We start from the raw sequence: 20,806 nt of genomic DNA, 5'->3' as shown, positions 1-20,806 counted from the left end.
CACAATAATCTCAATATACTACAGAATCAACACACAAACACTCAATATACTACAGAGTCAACACACACGGACACAATATACTACAGAATCAACACACAAGGGCACAATATACTACAGAATCAACACACACGAACACAATATACTACAGAGTCAACACACAAGGACACAATATACTACAGAATCAACACACACGGACACAATATACTACAGAGTCAACACACAATGACATGATTAAACCACACTGTCAACACATAAAGAAAAAATATACCGCAGCATCAACATACGAAAACAAAATCTACCAGCGTCATCAAACAAGGACAAATTATATGACAGCGTCAACACTCGATGGAATTTTTGGAAGTCGAATACCTTCAGGGAATAAAGTACATGTAATGGGGAAAACAACCATGGCTAATAAGATCACGTTATACTGAATAGTTTTTTCGTTTGTCGTAATTATCCATGCTTTGAAAAAAATGCTTACGTAATTCTAGCTAATCAACTTTGCCATGGTTACATAATTAGAAACATGTAGACGCACATTTGTCTAGCTAACCTGTAAATAGTTAAAAGAAGAAGGTAAAACAGGTCTCTTTACTAGTTGGGGTGCCATTCATGTGAGTAGATCTAACTATTTTTGTAACAATTTTGTAAAAAAAAAAAAAAACCAAACAAACAGCGACTCCTGTTGCGACACTGTCACCGAACACGAGGCGGATACAATATAGGATGAGAAACAGCAGTATGTCTATTCATGATTGTTAAATGTCAAACTTTGTCCAATCAATGAAATATCATTTGATAATAAAATAAGCATGCGCGCAGTGTATCATGTGTGCTAAATGTCAAACCTTATCCAATCAATGAAATATTAATTAATAATGTAATAAGCATACGTGCAGTGTAGCATATGTCAGACAATCAATGACAGCAAGATAATTATTTCCATGAAGTGGAGTTTTATGGTAATGTTGATTAGAGAAAAGGTTTTCTGAAAATCTATAATCCTATATAAATGTTACAAATACTTTAACAAAGCAATTGTACATGACAATTGCCTGGGGATTCAAGAATAATCCGGTCTGCTGATCCCCTTGCTCAGAAAATTCAGGTTAAATCCCTCATGAATTAGTATTATTTACACATTTTTGCTCTACAGTTTTCAACCAATGGTCAAAGCAAATGGAACCAACAACATTTTATGAATGAAGTGAAAGTTTATAGGTGTGATCACTGAAAGGGATAAATCCCTACAAACCCAACGATCAGGGAGCTTTCATAATGCAATATATTCAATTATATATATAACATATTTACGAGCGATAAATTTATGTTGCAACAGATGGTTTTTTGTAAACAAAACTAAGTGAAAAGCTGTCAGTCTTAGCAGTGAAAATGAAAATAATTTATAATCACCGTACTAGATCTATAATAATCACCGTACTAGATCTATAATAATCACTGTACTAGATCTATAATAGTCACTGTTCTAGATCTATAATAATCACTGTACTAGATCTATAATAATCACTGTACTAGATCTATAATAATCACCGTACTAGGACTATAATAATCTCCGTACTAGATCTATAATAATCACCGTACTAGAACTATAATAATCACTGTACTAGATCTATAATAATCACCGTTCTAGAACTATAATAAAACAACATGCTTAAACAACTGATTTACTTCTATTTTGATAGTAGACGCACACCTGATATTATTTTATTCTTAAACATTTGTATTATGACGATACAGTATTTTAGCTGATTTATTTAGTTCACCTAATGAACAAATGCGACATATTATAGCACGGAAATGATTTCACGAGAAGGGTGATTGAGATTTACCGTAACAGCTATTACGAAGTGTTATTAATCAGATATCTTTTTTGGAGATCGACATTTTGACATTGATATTGCTGTGCATGGTGATGTAACTCCGAAACACATACAATTTGTAATACGATGACGTAATACCAGCTACAAGGGAGATAATCTAACTCTTATCACAGTCACAATAGATAGAAACTGGATTTCTTTTGTTTTCCACTTTCAAATTATTATATCAGATATTAAGGTGAAGGTTAGGCATATCACATTGGAGAAGGAGCCGAGTTAGCCCGAGATTCGTCTGGGCCTGACACCAGTCTAAGTCTAGTGTCAGGGCCAGAAGAAACTCGGGCTAGAGTCGAGTCAGCTTTTGTTTTTCGTCAGCAACCCTATCCCCGATCCATATTAAATTCCCCCAGAACGAGAATAACATATCTGATTACTTACGGTGGTATAGGTGTCCGTTATGAACTTCTGTACGCGCATGCATCGTCGTATCACTGAATGATGACCGACTCTGTCTGAGAACATACATCTTAAACAACAAAGAAAGAAACATATCTTTCATCTTATCCACATATTTCATTTAAGATGTGTATACAATAAGTAAATACAAGCATGCTAATATACAAACATTGAAAGGAAGAGTCGGATATACACTTCCGGACATGATTCTGTATCGTATTCCGTCTGTATACAATGAAAGAATAATAGCGAACACTCTCCGAAACCGTCTGTGGTGAGGTACTAGTGTATATATGTAACACGTAAATTATACAAATAAATGTAACAAACTATAAATCAATGGTTTACATCAGGAGCCGAGGAAGTTGTTGCCTGTATCACATGTGGCAATTGGCATGTGATAGTTAGTAAAATACATGAGTGAACAACGTAAGTGAACAACGTCAACTACATCGAACAAGATTTCAATCATGCAGGACTCTTAAATAGGTGAAAATCAGGTTATGATGACAGCCGTACCATTTTGAAATTGAAAGAAGAAATATTGGCCGATTATTTTATATCTCTTATTCAAAAGTCTTGCCAAAATCATACCATATTTACAATGTCATTCTGCGTTTATCGATATTGTTGTAGTAACTTATAATCTTTCTTTTTAATAGAGTATTTATTTATACCCTTGTAAAAGGTTAGATAAAAAAAAGCATAAGTGGTGTTTCTGATATGAATAGCATTGGTCTGTTGAATCGACAAGATGAATTCGTTCAAACCCGATAAATAATACAGATGAAATATGCTATGCAACTTATCACACAATTTGAATAATACCGGTACCTCGGCAAAGGATAGCTTAATTGTAAAATGCAAGGCTACTTTTTATGATCTGATATGAAATGCAAATACGATGATGAGGTTGATAACATATCCTTTTTGTAGTAAATGAACTTAGGCAAACTGATCACATTTCCGCCATTTTCTGCCAATTGAAATGCGTTCAACTAAGGTAAAATGGTAACTTTGAGTTAACTATGAAATTATAGATGATACCTAGGCCTAGAAGCGCCCTCGTCATTCTTAAGACTTAACAAAGGAAGTATGAAATTGCAGCCAATGAAATCGATCATAATACTTTATTTTCAAAATAGATGTCATACATGTAAATGCATAATGTTAAAATATGTTCCTGAGAAAAAATACATAAAAACGTTACATATAACGTTATAACATAGAAACGTCAATATAATACAGGGAAATTGCTTTCGTTGATGCTCCTTCTCTTACTTTTATATACTGGTCTCCGATCATATTTTGGTAATTGAAGTGCAATAGGAACATGTTTGCATTCATGTCCTGTAAATAGTAATATATGCTTTATATTCAGTGTACTCAAACGTTCGTCTGCAAAATCATTTACTAGCAAGTATTGATTCCATTGTTGTATATTTTGCTTTATTCATGTACCCTAAATAATGTTGTTTTTATTTATGTGTTTTACGTTTTACCTAGTACAACTATCAAATTCTTACAGCTCTCATATCATAGAAATAAAGTAATTCGATGCCAGTGGGTATTTGCATATTAACTGGTGTGATGTGTTGTGGTCATATACTGCACCCTCCGACGTGAAGTAGTCTCCACACAGGTCAAACCTGACGTCTACCTGCTATGCAACGCACCGAGAACACGTGTTAAGGTAGAGGATATACACGTCATGTATCGGGTGACGATCCCTTATTCTGTTCGTAAACTGAGTTTTGTCGTCACAACGGTTACATTTGTACCCTGGTTTCTCTGTTGGTCAAAAACATGACACACCCTGTTACCTTATTGTACCTCGTCTTGTTAAACCTGTCTCAGATTTAATGAACCTGGATACCAAATAGATACAACACAATGAAACTCATTAATGATATTCATTCTTTCACGTCAGTCAATTTCAGGTTAGACCAGACACTCTTGTAGTTAATATTAGTAAAAGTATATTAAGATTACTAACTCAGTTCTGTCACAGCACTAAGCGACGATGTTCTGCTGTTAAGTACAAGGCCAAGAGTTTAGCGACTAACGTCTCACTAGAAATCAATGTATGACTCCGATTCTGATAAAAAAAAGTTGAAACGATGAAGGTTTTAATGATAACGTGCGAACCTGTAGCTGATGTCCACCGTGGTCAGCTTTATCCATTAGGCCGCCAGCCGTGCCCTGTCGCGGGAAATAAACCGCTGGTCAAACTAATCATGCGACGCCACGACACAAGTAAGTTTAATTTAAAACGTGTTATTACAAAATTAACGAGGTATTGTTATGTTCACATTTGAAATTATTTAAGGGAACGTACCTCAAATGACTATGACTTTAGCAAATTTATAAATATTCATGATAAGTAACAACCGCACTGTCTATTGTTGTTATCAAAGAAATACACTTAATATAGAGATAAGATACATTTTATAATGAATATTATTGTAACAATAAGAAACAGTAGACCTACAAAACTGTGTTACAAGTGTGTGTGCTCTACCAAGATCATGCAGAAGATGATGTATTAAGATGTGATTTTACCAATACTATTAGAGATAAGTTATGAATAGATATAGCCAATATACACGACCTGACATTTAGTCATTATATACATTCATTACCTGAAAATGAAATTATGTATCATTTGCTTGGAGGCTAAGTTAACGTCAGGCTAGAAAATAATGAATTGGAAGAATTTATAATTACTTCTGTAGTAAATGTCTATGAAATGTTAACAATTTACAGCAGCTGGTTTGAAAGTAACCCTGTATATCACTATGTTTAATTAGTTACTACAAAAAGTATTCATGATACTTTCTTTATTGATTCACATGCTAATATAACCGTTAGGGAGAATATGTAATGTACAATGTACGCATACCTTACCCAATGTCCGATAACATATATACATGTTTGTGACATGTATGTAATTATCATTGTTTTGATATTGCTATTATATTATTTTGTCTTTATTAATATGAAATGTATCTTCTTTTGGAGGAAATAAAGATAAATATAATGATAAAGAAAGTCATGAAAATATGGACTACAAATGCATGAAATGTAGGTGCGCAAACGATGGTTTGTTACTGACTTATTTAACATATAGATATACGGTTAAGGATTAAGGGCTATTGATTAAAAAATCGAATTGTCAGTATGCTGTCTCTTTTTGGTAATACGGTTTATCGAAAATCCCTCAGACTTTGTGACAAGTTTACGACAAAAACCGACTTCATTAAATAACACATTTGAAACAAATTTACCTGGTGCTGTATTCGTCCAGGTAAGTAATTTATTTTGTCCTGTGCTGAAGTTATATTCCTTAAATATATGTGGAGAGAAAGTTTTGTTTTGTAATTATAAAAAATATTACTGACCGAATTGTAATCAATAATTAAATGATAATGCAAGAAATGCTTCAAACGTAGTTTGGTCCCCATTGACCCAAGCCAATCAGCTAAAATATTTTGTTTAATGTCAAATATTTAATTATGCTTAATTCCTCTATATCGCTCAGGCTCAATGTCAATGTATTCAAACGTTACTGAGCCTGTTTTGACATTGTCATGTATAACTTTCTAATTTGACCACATTATAAGTGCAATGCGACCTGATATTATGATTTAATGTTGTAACATGATGAATGGAGTCTAAAATAACTTTAACTTTTCTCGCATGTATTAACAAGGCATCACACGTAATACAAATCCCATCGCATTCACACATTGTGACGTATGTAAGAGGAAATGAAGTCGCTAGAGCGGTGACAAAGTATTTTTCAAAAAATAGTAACTGTGATCTTGACCCTTCAACGTAGAAATCCGAAACGACAACTTGTTGAAGACATTGCCATACAAAACACTCGGATAAAGTTTCATAAAATTCCGTTGAGGAATGAAGTCGATAGAGCGATGATAAAATTTGTCTAAATATAGTAATAGTGACCTTGACCTTTAACTCAGTAACTCGAAATGCGAAATTGTTCAAGGTATTGTCATACCAAACACTTGTATCAAGTTTCATGGAGTTCTGTTGAGTAATGAAGTCAGTAGGGCAATGACAACGAGTGTAACATGCGTACGTATACTATATCCACTCGAACGTTCGTTGCAAGGGGATAAGAAAATACTTTAATGGTAATATTCAACATAATCAGTGTATTCGAAAAATTGCCGGTGCCTCCTTGATTTCTTCATACTCAAACTCATCGGTCGATGCTTCCGGCGCCCGGACGGCACCCATACGGTCATCTGCAGGTGCCATTTTCTCACGGACGAGCTAGGTATAAAACCAAACGATACGGAATGGTTTCAGAATATGCTGAAAGATTTTTTGAGTCCAGGGCCCGTATTCATGAAGCCGTTCTCATGCTCAAGCATGGATTTTGTGCTCAAGCCAAATTTCTTGTTCTGGTTATAACTCAATAAATACATCTTATTTTGACAATGATTTGGAAACATTTTGGAGACTTATAGCCAAATACTGTTTTCAATGTTAACATTTGACTTTTTGATCATTTGACATGATTGAAGCGAGTTACAAGAAAGTTGGTTTGAGCACAGATTCCATGTTTGAGCATGAGAACAGTTTCATGAATACGGGCCCAGAGTTTAAAAATGCTAAATATCGTACGTGGTACGTACGTATCCCGCCCGTCACACGAACATCCCTCGGCTACCGTGCGACAGCCCGGCCATCGTTAGATAGCTATGAGGTATCCTTGTGATAGACTTACGGGCTGTCTACGGTATCCTTCAGATGTCTGTTCGATTTAATCCGGCAAATTGTTTGCGGGGGCCGTACGGTGCCCGTATATAATGTGATCATACTCACGGCAAAACCCAGAAAGCGGAAAAAAGTCTCCGGCACCCCGGACGCCGGGAAGCCTGCCGATTCCAACTTCCCGGCACCGGCGCAAATGTGACTGAAGCATAACAATGGTTGACATAGAAATGTTGTAGTTTTAATAAGGTCATGGTGTTCTTATAACTTTATCAACGTCGACTGAAGCTAGTCCGATAGAAAACCCTTTATACGTAATCCATTATTGAACAAGGTGGTAATATTCATAAAAGTCTACAAGATCCAGATACAATAACTTTATTTTACGTCAATTGTGATAACAATAAAACAAAACTACTCAGTAGCTTTCATTTCCCTCAAAAAACATGGTAAGTACACATGAATAAAAGAAAAAAGAAAAAAAATCATAGCAAGCCTAACTAAGATCTTACAATGACAGTTTCAGAAAAATAAACAACGCCAAAAAAATCAACAAAAGACTAATTTACAGCCTATTTAGATATGAAAACATTAACAAATGAAGACGTCTTCGCCATGACATACATAAAATAATTAAGAACCACGTAGAAACTAAACACATTTAAAGATATTGCGTGTTGAAAATCTACAAATTAAGGAAATAAAACAACTTAAAATGTGAAAAAACGTAATACACAAACTCAGAAGATGTCATCCTTAGGTTCTGTTAAAACATACAAGAAGTTACATGTAATAAAAGACAACAGCAAACAATTTAATTTGGAATGATTGATGGGGGAAAACTGACATATTAATAAAATTGCAGCATTTAGAGCAACTTAAGTATTAACATCATAGTTAAGAGTCAGAAATGCTCCACCCCATTAGCAGAAGTGTGTGCCAGAGTGTTACTATAGGCAAGTTAACGATCGAGACATTAACCGCGCCACTACGTTTGTGGTACAGTTTGGTTGGAAAGTAACCATTATTAACGATAGAAGACCAAAAATGAATATACATGTATAAATATGACGTAGAGGAATCTGCGATGCTTTTTAAATAATGTCTAGAGGTGAAATGTGATTCAGTCACAATGGAAAAATTTGATTAAATGGGAAACCTTTATGACTAACTCCATAAAAACGAACAAATGAGCGCCCCTTTGGGTTCCGTTAATAACGTGTTAATAGTAGTAGAAAGTAATGGTATGAAAAGTTTCCACAATATAATAGTCTTGAACATCAACTTAAGCAATTGGTAAGATACTGAAAAGATGGCAATGTCGCCGAGCACCTCCCACAAACGCATAGGCTTTTATTCTGCGATGGATATTTCAAAGCATTTATTATATGATAACAATACTCAGATTTTGGTTTTTCTCAAATTCGTATCAAGATTCGTCCAAAAGCGTCTGTGATTTGCAGTAAATATGCACATGACGCATGTTTATAAGCCTAGTAGTACTATGACGTTACGCAAGTTGTGTGTATGGTACGTGCCTGGGATAACATAATTTTGAAGTTTGCCCCAAAACAACAAAAACAACAACATGAAAATCTATATACTAGTAGTAGAAAATATATGTGTAAAATAAGTTGCTATTTTTGAATACAAGGGACATATTTATAATAAATCTTCAATTGAACCTCAATCGATATTTAACTAGAACACTGACAGGTCAGTAAGGGCCCCGTCTTGTGGCAATATATCTCCCATAATCATCAATTCAAAAAGTATCGCAAGGAATCATTTTACATGTACTATGATGCAAGTTTTGTTTCCTTCCACCTCCATATTGGCTGGGCTAACAGAAATGTAAATACCGGTGCAATACTCATATGTTAGCTTTGATTTGTTTTATTTCACCTTAAATACCTCCTCTATCAAGAGCCAGGGTCAAAGTCAGAGATCCACAGGACCCAAATGACCTTAACCATTAACCCAGTGACCCTGATCTTTGGTCAGTTGACTTATTCTTTAATTCCGACCAACTTTGCTTCTAAATATCATAACAAAATGTTCATCAGTGAAAAATACAAAACTTCACGTTGACCCTTTGGACCCCGTAACCTGGACCTAAGGTCAGTTGACTCTGTGTTAAGTTCTGAACAACATTTCTTCAAAATGTCATAACAAAATGTTCATCAGGGAAAAGGTACAAAATTTAACCTTCACCTTTGACCAAGTGACCTTGACCTTTGGTCAATTGACTCCTTGTTTAATACTGAGCAACATTGCTTCAAAGTGTCATAGCGAAATGTTCACCAGTGAAAAGATACAAAATTTAACCTTGACCTATGACCCAATGACCTTGACCTTTGGTCAGTTGACTCCTTGTTTAATTCTGATTTACTTTGCTTCATCATGTCATAACAAAATGTTCATCAGTGAAAATATGCAAAATTTGACCTTGACCTTTGAATATAAAGACCTTGACTATTGACCTCAACTTTTTACCTCAGCGTGTCTCTTTGTTCAATTCCGAACAACTTTGCTTCATAATGTCATAGCGAAATGTTCACCAGTGAAAAGCTACAAAATTTGACCTTGACCCTGACCCAATGACCTTGACCTTTGGTCAGTTGACTCCTTGTTTTATTCTGATCAACTTTGCTTCATAATGTCATAACAAAATGTTCATCAGTGAAAAGATGCAAAATTTAACCTTGACCTTTGAACCTAATGACCTTGACCTTTGACCTTGACTTTTTACCTCAATGTGTATATTTGTTAACTGAACATCTTGACCAAGTTTCATGTACATCGGTCAATAAATACCAAAGTTATCAGCCAGGAACAAAATTTGTGGACGGACAGACAGACAGACAGACAGAGTGATTACTAAGGGCATCCGTATCTCCGATACGGGGCCCTAATAAAAATCATCAAAACCTCTCGCATCGAAACAGTGAAAATACATCTATTATACAATTAAACAATAAACCTTATGATACACTTTAAGGAGCGTGAGAATGCAATGATGTTGTTTTAGTAAGAAAGACATAACTGATACTTTTTGTAGGAAAAAATGAACAGTGGAATCCAGCTTGGCCCTTAATTAACATATGTAGAAATTGTACCCGATAAACAGTATATTTAAGAAATGAAATCAAAAGGATATCAACATTTATGTTATCAGGTTTTTTTTATCGATTTATACAATCGATATCAATGATAAAAACATCATAAAAACTGTTATGTTATTCTACAAAAACGACATCCTGTCATTATTAAATTAATATAATGACTGAGAATAATGATTGAATTTGGAATAGTTTCACCTTTTTCATTATATCTTATGAAGTTTTTCTATCAAAAACTTATTTTTGTATCATCTTTTTTCATTTAACTGTACTACAGTTTAACCATATATTTACTGGGAATATTGTATATAGTATTGCTGTAGCAATATGAGTATCTAGTCCCAGCTCTGCACACAAGAATTTTCTTTCGTTTTTGTTTACGTTAATAACATACATTAAAAATATGAGCTTCATTTAAACACCTGCAAATGTTGATGTTCCATTTCTTAACAGCATAATCGTGCAAATATAATACTTTTTCTTCGCCAATTGGAATCTTAGAGTCCACTAATTGGTATGGTGAAAGGGAATGATCCGTGCTTACAAAACAACTACGCATCAAATCAGAGTTTTAGTGGAATGAACGGAGTGTCGAACCAAATATTTTTCATTCAGTTTTTCTTTCTCTGCAATAAAAGACACAATGTTTTGCATACTAAATGTCAAAATAAAATCCCTGATCCCTGAACCGTCATAACACGCATTGCAAAGCTTTAGAATCGCAGAGGTACGTTTGAGGGTTTGTACTTGAGTACTCGTGCGTGTTGCGACAACTTGTGGTCATTCAAAGCATCATCAGACGGAAATACAGCCCCACATAGATCACACTTGACCACCTGCCCACCATGTCGCAACCGTACGTGAGCCAGAAGTCGACACGGTTCGGTAAACCGAGATGGACATGATTTACAATAGATGAAATCCTCGTTGTGTATTCTTTGATGACGCTGCATCCTGTATTTGACCTGTGTTTTGTATTCACATCTATCACATTCGTACGTTTGCCCAGGTTTATATACGGAGGAACCACGGAATAGCCCCCGGCCCTTCATTTTGCCTCGTCTTGCTGTGCCTGTTGCTCCTCTGAAGCGTCTTTCTGGAAACAAAAGTAAAAAAATAATGAAATATAAACTCTTCAAGAAGATATGGCTCTTGTCAACGTCAATCATTAACTTACTAACTCAGTATTATATTTCAATCAATAATGAACTGTTAAAAATCAATTTAACACGAAATAGGCAGACATCGAAACAAAACGGAAACATCAATAATTCCTACAAAATCTAAGATATGAAGCCATGTGATCCATGCTCCAGAAGGTAAGTTAACTACAGCGAAGCACCACGTGCCGAGACGTCAAATTTCCCCCATTTTTTAACATATATCCTTCATCATAAACTAAGCAATGTGGATTCTAAAGTGACGGTTTCGTTCTATCTAACATCTGGTTTAGGAGCCTTCAAATCGCTGGACAACGAAAAATTGCTTTTTTTAAAGGCCTATTGACTTTTGTTATGCACTGCTGTTTCTGTTGTTTTTATTCCACATTTGAACCTTGTGTCAGAATGGTTCAACTTAACAGGTTGTATCATATGGATCGTGACATCAAGTATCATGGTTCTGCAAAGCACCTTAGTAGTTTGATTTTACCAATCTAAATAGTCAACCCGGAACGCTACAGACAACTAATCACAAAACTACACTTCATCGTTATGTGAAATGACGATTTTCACAATCTGACCTCGATGTCCTTTATAGGCAGTCAATGTATTGTTTACAAATTTGATAGTCATTGACCCTAGCAAGTCAAATGCCAAATATGACCCTAGACCTCAAGTCTGCAAAAGTCTTTTACAGTTGTTTTTCGTTCAAGGCGATATAAAAGCGGCTACATTTTCTGCTAAGTCGTAGGGTTTCCGCTGAGTTATGTTCTCTACTTGTCATGATCGATGGCTTAATTGATTCGCTAGCATAGTATAGGAGTGCAGCACCCGACCTCAAACTATGCAAATTTTACCGTTATGCTTTTGTGCGATTCTTTTGTTGTACATAAAATGATCAAACCAGTCTACCTGTATTATCCGCAAGACCGGGACTACAAAGCCTTCATGATTTTGTCATATTCCAAGGGTACAAGGAACGTTAACGAGGATTCATATAAATGTTAAGGATCCATAGACTTTGCAAAAACCTGTAAACATTTATCATTTTCTTTGTCAAATGAAAAGTCAAACAATGGAAAAATAATTGCTGAAATCGAACACACATCATTTATCACTAACTACCAGTTATTGACATTAACTACTTTCTACATTGATAGTTAATACACAAATGAGCACTTATTGAAATCATATGTGAGAACAAACGGAGAAGGAATTGCGACTCAATGTTTCAAGTTATTTATTGGTCCATCAGACAAGTTCGTATATAAACATTATTCACACATGATCAAAGGACTTTGGCTTTTACTCAATGCATCTAGTGTTTCCTGTTTAACTATTGTCATGTACCATTAGGGTAGGTTTTATACTAATTATTATGTGTCAGAATTACGTATTATTTTACACCCATTCTATTGATTCCGTCTACATTTATTATTACGTGCACTTGAGAATAGTTATTTGATTTCAATGAACTTTGTTTCCTGTTCTTGAATATCAAGCCATTGAAGAGAAACACATTGTCTTGCTTTGTGTTAAGTTTTCATAAACATAATTCAATTTGTTGATGAAGACTTGGCGAAGCAACAAAGTTGGCAAACATAATCCCATGTTTGATATCTGCTATCCTTCTTGAGATGAAAGGAAGGGGGTTTCAAATCCGATACGATTCAGTTTGTTCCGCGAAGTCGCCATCAAGGTTATTGTTACCTTATTTCCAAGTGAAACATTTTAAACATTTTCCTATTTTTGATTGCACAGCCTAGAATGGTAGTGAGGCGAGCGAAATATCTAATGCAACATGTGCATGCTGGGATGTCTTGTGGTCATTCAATGCATCGTCCGACGGGAACACAGCACCACATAAGTCACACTTGACCACCTGCCCGCCGTGTCGTGACCGCACATGAGCCAAAAGTCGACACGGTTCAGTGAACCGTGAAGGACAGGACGCACAGTAGAAGAAATCCTCGTTGTGTATTCTTTGATGACGCCTCATCCTATACTTCAGCTGAGATTTGTAGTCACAACGGTCACATTCGTACTTAGGTTTCTCTGTTGTTACACAATGCGATATCCTCTGGTGCCTTACTTTCCCTCGTCTGGCGGTGCCTCTTTCCCCTGTAACAAGTCTGCCTGGAAACCAAATAGATGCAAAACATTGAAACACGAAATACATTCTTATAAGGTCAGTCATTATCGGAACTCATCAATTTAAGTTGAAAGACCTACAACTACAAAACATGTGACAAGTTCGGAAACAAAAATCTGTACGAGAAGACAGACATGAGATCAAAGCAAAAGTAAAGATATCATGAATTCCTCCTCACACACCCAAAATGAAAGCGAAACGATGCAATACGGAATAACGTGCTTTCTGTTATATATGCGATGCTCGACATGATGTCACTTGTCAAATCTAGAACTGTGTCGTCGACGATCTAATACAACATGAACAAGTCGTTGATTAATGTACAAATTTAAATAAGAAGGAAGATCATGATGATATATTTTCTCAGCGCAGATTTAAGCATAGGTGGTAGAAACATCTGACTAAGACGTTTAATAGCCAGATTGACGAATATATTAAAAACATCCTGATACTAGGTACGTAAAAAAGGGTTTGGAATGTTGGAACTACGTCGACATGTAAACTCCATAAGGTTGTTAAAATAAGGAAAATGGTGATTGATGTGACACAGTAGGAGAAATCCTCGTTGTGTATTCTTTAAATTTTAAATTATCAGCAGATTGGGCATGAAGCTTATCTCCCTTGTTTGATAGTCATTGTATAAATTAGGTTTCATAACAAATTCAAATCGGCTAAAAACGGTGTATGTTGAGTCTCTCCGACACCGTCTGACAAAATATTCTTCACCAAATTAAACAAAACAGTCAAAATCAAACATTTTATACATTCTTTCACAATTTATTTCAAGAGAACTCAATTAAAATAAACACATGCAAGTAGAAATCAAGATTTATGTCGGCTTGATTTCAGTCAAATCAAAAATTAGGTTAAATTTACATTGAGAATACATGCATAATCAGCTTCACAGTTGCAACCCAGTACACCATCTCCAATATAAAATAAAACGAATAGTTGTCGTATGATACCTGATCTGTGGTTAAAAGCCAATCTTTCATTCCCATAACCTAAGAAATGATTATGCCTGTATTGATTTCAATCCCTTATCTATTATTGAATAATTAAACACGCAACATTTTTTTTTTTTTACAATTTTAACTTGATTGAAAGTGCCCATTAAGATCGCAATGGGATATACCATCATTTTTGGAAAATCGAAATGTGATACTGAGGCTTCCACGTTTTTCCAATATCCGGTCCTCGCGCACAGAACATTCGAATCATTACTTTCGATGTTTTTGTTCTCTGCTGCTCTTTAGAAAATGTTTGAACCGACTAATGGCAGGGAACTTGTAATCGAGTCAAACAACGGTCACAATGAAGACAATCTCTATCGCGTCGGTTTTGATTGTGTGTCAACTTGTATTTCGTATAGGTAGTCTATGACGCACCGAAAACTATGAAGCAGCACGTCGTTATTCAACTGTTTCTGCGAAACCGGTTATCAAATTATCTCTTTCTTCCAATTCGTATTGGAAAGGGTGGTCAAATAGAATGGAAAACAAAAAGAAAGAATTAAATAACAGGGAAGTGATAATAATTCGACAAAGTATAGTTGACCACTGGTGAATGTATCATACAATTTTATTTTTGGGTGTCGACAATTCCGTGTTAAGTACGGATTACATGTCGGTATTCAATATTACACAAAATAATGTATCCTGTACTTATAACCAAATGTTAAATGCCATCGTGCACAAGTAAATAGTTTTAATTACTGCAGGTCAATTTGGATTCGGTAACTGGAAAGGTATGCGGCCTCTTCATTACGTTAGGACGTTTCTTGAATATCAATTGTTTTGTTTTATATATATAGAACATAATGAACAGCAGATATTGAAAAGCACTTTAACAAGAAATTAATTAATATATTCCTCTATTGTAAGACATATCATTGTTCCAGAGAATGATATAATAGATTTTTGAATAACCATCTTTTTCATGCATTTCTTGATTTAACCTGAAAGCTAGACTTAAGATGTGCTCAAAATGACGTCACTGTTGTAAATATTATCGTCGTAAAACATCACAGTGCAGATGTTTGCTAATTTTTCAATCAATGCCTTCGCCACTTAGTTAAAAAACTGTTTACTTAAGAAAGAACAGCATATCGAATGTTTGATGCAAACTTTTACCTGCAAAGCTGCAATTATTACAGATAAAATTGTTTTAAAACCATGTGACTATGATCTAACAACTAAAAACTTTCCTCGAGTTAAAATCGAATACCATCCCGACATGTGCAATACAGAACGTTGTATTCCACGGTCTGAAAATTGCTTGTATTACTATAACAAAATTCACGGGTATGTGATAAATCAGCGTTTTATTATCTTTTCAATCCTGCCCCTACCCCCGATATGAAAAGTCCATAAAGTATTTGGAAAAAATAAGCAAAGCATGTGCCGTTTAAAATCGAACACATACCAGTAATGGCAGCTTTCTTGTCTAATCTGATCAAGAAGTTTGTCAAATATAACAGACTAAAATAATACATATGAATTGTTACCGGTATCAGTATTCACACATAAATCATATGTTGTCGAGTCGAATCCACATAACAAGTGACTATTAATGTAAATCACTTGAGTAGCTTCAAAGTTCTTAAAGAACGATGAAGGATACGAAACCGAAACCTATCTAGATTTGTTCTTATAATCACGTTTGCTCACATTTGTTCAAGACATAGACTTCCAATATTTTTTTCAATATCCCTGTAACAATTTAAGTAGTACTTTAAAATGAGGTATCGAATCGATACACTACTTCTGCGAATCTTTTAATAACAAACGGTTTGATTCACAATAAAGGACGTGTCGAGTAATGCTTCCTCAACACATATCAATTCTCAATGTCATAGTAAGAGCACTTGTTATTTCGGTTATTGGACCATAGAGCTCGGTTATGTATCATGTAATTTGTAGCGGCTTGACATCACCTAAAATGCGTGAGTCTTTCTGTTCTGTTCTATCATTCCACTCTGAGGCAAAGGACAAACCCTTGAAACTGGCAATAAACCATCTGAAGACGGCGAATATTCCATTATTTCAAACACAATGATCATGATTTATGAAAAATGTCGATGTGGTGCTGTAGATTTCCGAGTTTCACAAATGATCTGTCCTTGCAGAAAGTACACGTGAACGTTTTCTTAGGATGTTGCTGAGCTCTGTGATTGGACAAGGAATGCTTGGATGGAAACAGTTTCCCACACACTGGACATGCGACAGAAATTCCTTCATGTCGAGACTGACGGTGGGCTCGTAGTTCGCACGGTTCAGTGAATTTTGCCGAACACAAGTCACATTTCAAATAATCACCACTATGGATTCTCTGGTGACGCGTCATCCTGTATTTCACATTGGTTGTGTATGTACATCTGTCACAACGGAAGATGTTAGGTGTTCCGGTAGATGGCAATCTGGGTAACACGTGACCCGTTGTTTTCCCTTGTCCCTCTATGGAATGATGGATAAGGTCGTAAAACTGGCCTGGAATATAAAAATCTCAATCAACTTCTTTTCTCCCAAACAGTTCGCTACAAAATGTAGGTTACCAATACATTACAACTTGAACAAATTCAATACCCACTAAAATTAAATAATTACTTTTCTAAGCTATAAACCGTCCGAGAACAATCTACAATTTTACGAACATTATGTGTGTGAGTGGATACAACTTTCACGTTAATGAAACGTCCGCATTTGCCGGCCAGGGTATTCAGAGAGAAGACAGCAGACTTTTAGACTAAATACATGTTGTCATCTGTGAACACGAAAAGTCATTTGTATACGAAATAAATGAACTCGAAAAACAATTCCGAACAGTGTCCATAAGGGGGAAAATATCGAAAGGGTACTTTTTGTCGGAATATGGAACGTCGCGACAAAGGAGATATGCTCACTAGCTCAGTACTCGAACCACTAATTCAAAAACGAATATCCGGGTGGGAAGTGAAGTGCAAGTTTGTATACATATTTTTCAATGATTTGAAGTAAGATCTGCCCAATAAGTAAAATAGCATCCAGGTAGAAAAATTACAGGGTCGCTTTTTGTTAAAAACATTCTGAAATTCTTGGAACAACCAAGACAAAGCATGATACCAGTTCAAGTATCTATTTCATTTCAATAGGCAGGTTTGAAATTATCAAAATAACACATACTTTCCGATTTAATAAGATTTTATTTCTAAATATACTTAGATCTAGAATGATCAGTGTATACATCGTAAAAGAGTGATGCGATAGTCTTTCTGAAAGGCAATTAATGACCAGCATGAACTATTCACTGTAAAACGTAAACGAAAATTGTTCGCTCTAGTTGTATTCGAGTCCTCCAACGAAAAACAAGAATTCAACTTGAGGCGAATATCACGAGATAAACGTAGGCGATAGTATCAGTTATAAAGTGTAGACAGGTGAAAAGGAAGCAAACCTAACTTGAATTTTTCACTTGGGCTAAATAGTGTGGTTCACAGTTAAACAGCCAGTACCTCATTAACCAAATCTTTAGTCTTTACAGATATATTAAATCATTCAAGCATATGCAATCTTTTAGTGTGTTTTACTGTCTAAATAACTCAAGCAATTATTTCAAATAATGCAGATCCTTTACGAAGACAATCTATGGATATTGAATAATCCCTATCACATCAGAAATCTGTCAAAATTTTCGATTTTTCTTCTATTTTTTCTTCTTCTTTGTCCAATCTAGTTTTGTTGTTAATGTAATATTAACAACTGATTACATTCTTTGCCACCTTCACATGAGCAAGCGTTAATTATATAGGATGCACTACAAGAATGGTTTTGTATTTTAGCCGACATTGTATAAAACGAACTTTGACCACCAAAAGATGGCTATCTGCGGCATTGACGAAAACAAACAGTTCCTTCTTCATTTTCAGAATTAAATCATAACACATCCATTATGAAACATGTGTTTGTATAGTCCTCGATGATGACCACAAACAAACTATTGGTGATGAAAACACTATCGTCTGGACTTCTCAACGGTAAGAATACAGTTTTGTACTATCGGAACTGTAGCCATTCACAAATGTTGTCGCCGTGTGAACACCAACTGATTAAGAACGAAGATTGCTATCACAACAGTATTCCAGAATTTATCTGAGACCCGCAAACTGACCCATTTCAACATTGTGAACGGACTTCAAATGGATAACAAGCTTGCCCATGGTTACGAACGACTTGTCACAGCGATTACAGAAGTGAATTTTGCTCTGATGCGCGCTAGAGCGATGATGCGACAATGCATATTTGGAGGCAAACTCCCGCCCACACATTTCACATTTGACTGCAATCCCCTCGTGGCGGGACTGTCGGTGTGCCCTTAGTTCGCACAACTCTGTGAACTTGTTGCTGCATTGGTCACATTTGAAGTAGTCTCCCTTGTGTATCCGTTGGTGGCGCTTTATCCTGTACTTGTGCTCCGTTGTATATTTGCACTGATCACATTTGAACCTCGGCTCTGTCGTCCATGACCTTCGTTCCATTCCATTAGTCCTGTCCAGTAATGAGTCAAGGTCAGGGTCGTTAAACGGTCCTGAAACACCAGACAATGCAGTTCTTCAATACATATAAAACATTCCTCACGTTGAATTTTCTTCAATAGATGATGAATTCTCTTCATTTTCTTCCACACATCACTGAATATTTTCTCCGAGATGAATTCTTTGTCCTTACCGGATTATTTTCCTTTTATAAATTTTAGTTACAATTCCAGAAATCTACGCCTATATATTGAACATGAATTGGAAGTATTTCTGGTCACTTAAAAGACAATATGACTATGGAAACATTTGGCATACGAATACATGTTTTAATGAAAACTTTGTAGACAGATTATTGGAGTGACATACATTTATTTATAACAGTATCTGAGCTACAATAAGATTTACAACAATCGTTAATGTATACACCTTATTTATGTAAAATGGTTACCACAGCACTATCTCAGTGGCATGTCAACCAAGTAGCAAGAAACACCTTACTTACAGCAATTCTACCCGACAGCATCGTCGATACTCTATTGATTACGCTCACTTTCGCTCTCTGTACCCCTGGAATATGCCATAACAAAATCGAAGGCTTTGAATGCGCCACCTTGTGGATGATAAAAGACTAGTTTGTTCTTTTAATTTACATCAAACGAATCCCGCGGCAGCGCAGCGGTAAAATTGGCTTTAAAGTCGGGTGTAGCCGCGGGCCTTCAATTTTGCAATGACACATGGTACAGAGAGCGTAGGTGAGCGTTTACCTTGGAGTATCGAGGATGACCTGACAGAAAACAATACATCAATTTTCAAGTTAATAGATATTTTACCTTTAGACATAATACATCCAGATACATTTACATACATTAATTAAATTACAGAAGAGCAACACATTTCTCAACGTTTGATTTTATTTAGCAATTGAGAAACTACGTTTCTAAAAGTTAAGTTACTAAGTAGTTGAGACATTATTAACCAAGAATTACGGAATTACTACAAGGTAGAATTTATTCGACTGTCGCTAAGTTTGTTACGTTTCCACAGAGTAAAATTTACTTAGCAATGGAGAAATGCGCTGCTACCTTTGTACATGAAAATACAGAAACAAGTACCTACGGATCTATATTGAAAATTACTGGCCAATGAAGAAATGTTCTATAACATCTACAGTTATATTTCATAATTATTCAAAGTTGGTCCCCTGAAAATATAGTTCTGTATATTAACTCAAATATCTAAAACAAACCACAGAACGTTTTACATGATCCTACAATTTTCACGTTATTTCACAATTTTTTTCATTATGTTTTGTCAAGTCATTAACTAATGTACTTAGAAACATAGTTTGGCTATAGCATTTTGTAACATTGTCTTTTTTTTTATAGTAAAATGGATTCCTGTATTTAGCAACAGTGTTACACTACTGTTTTCAGTAAAATAATAGCATTTTGTAACATTGCCATTTTTTATAGTAAAATATATTTCTGTATTTAGCAACATTGTTTCATTATCATTTCAATTACATTGTTTGACAACTGTTTTCAGATGCATTTTTAACTACTGTTTTTAAGTAATTATTTTCACTACTGTGTTTACCTAAAAATCTGTCAAATAAAATTACAATACCTCGAGTTCCACACCATACCCCATTTATCATCATACACATAGACAACTTGAGAGAATAATGACAGTATTAATTGCTGCAAGCCTGAAGTAAGTACGATCTTTCAGGCGAGAAGTACCATTGTCAAGTTATCATTTATGAACTAAGTTTTAAAGTTAAAAACTACCAAACTGAATCCTGATTTTGTTTT

General features: G+C 35.2%; 1 protein-coding gene across 4 annotated transcripts in view; it reads right to left on the bottom strand.

Moving 5' to 3' along the window:
• Window positions 1-10,413: 10,413 nt before the first annotated feature.
• The window catches only part of LOC110455972 (transcription factor Ken-like), a 47,987-nt gene continuing 37,594 nt past the window's right edge, over window positions 10,414-20,806 (bottom strand). Inside the window, exon 3 of one of the 4 annotated variants that reach the window (XM_021506457.1) lies at window positions 10,414-11,264. In XM_021506457.1, coding sequence (XP_021362132.1) covers window positions 10,882-11,264 — 383 coding nt within the window. In that variant the 3' untranslated portion in view covers window positions 10,414-10,881. Of the gene's footprint in view, window positions 11,265-12,551; window positions 13,465-14,253; window positions 16,969-17,640; window positions 19,043-20,806 lie in introns of those variants that run through there. The other 3 variants (XM_021506458.1, XM_021506456.1, XM_021506454.1) reach the window with 3 other exon arrangements.

This window comes from Mizuhopecten yessoensis, unplaced genomic scaffold, assembly GCF_002113885.1.
Source record: "Mizuhopecten yessoensis strain PY_sf001 unplaced genomic scaffold, ASM211388v2 scaffold8447, whole genome shotgun sequence".
NCBI classification, from domain to species: Eukaryota; Metazoa; Mollusca; class Bivalvia; order Pectinida; family Pectinidae; genus Mizuhopecten; species Mizuhopecten yessoensis.
This window is presented reverse-complemented; position numbering and strand designations above follow the sequence as displayed.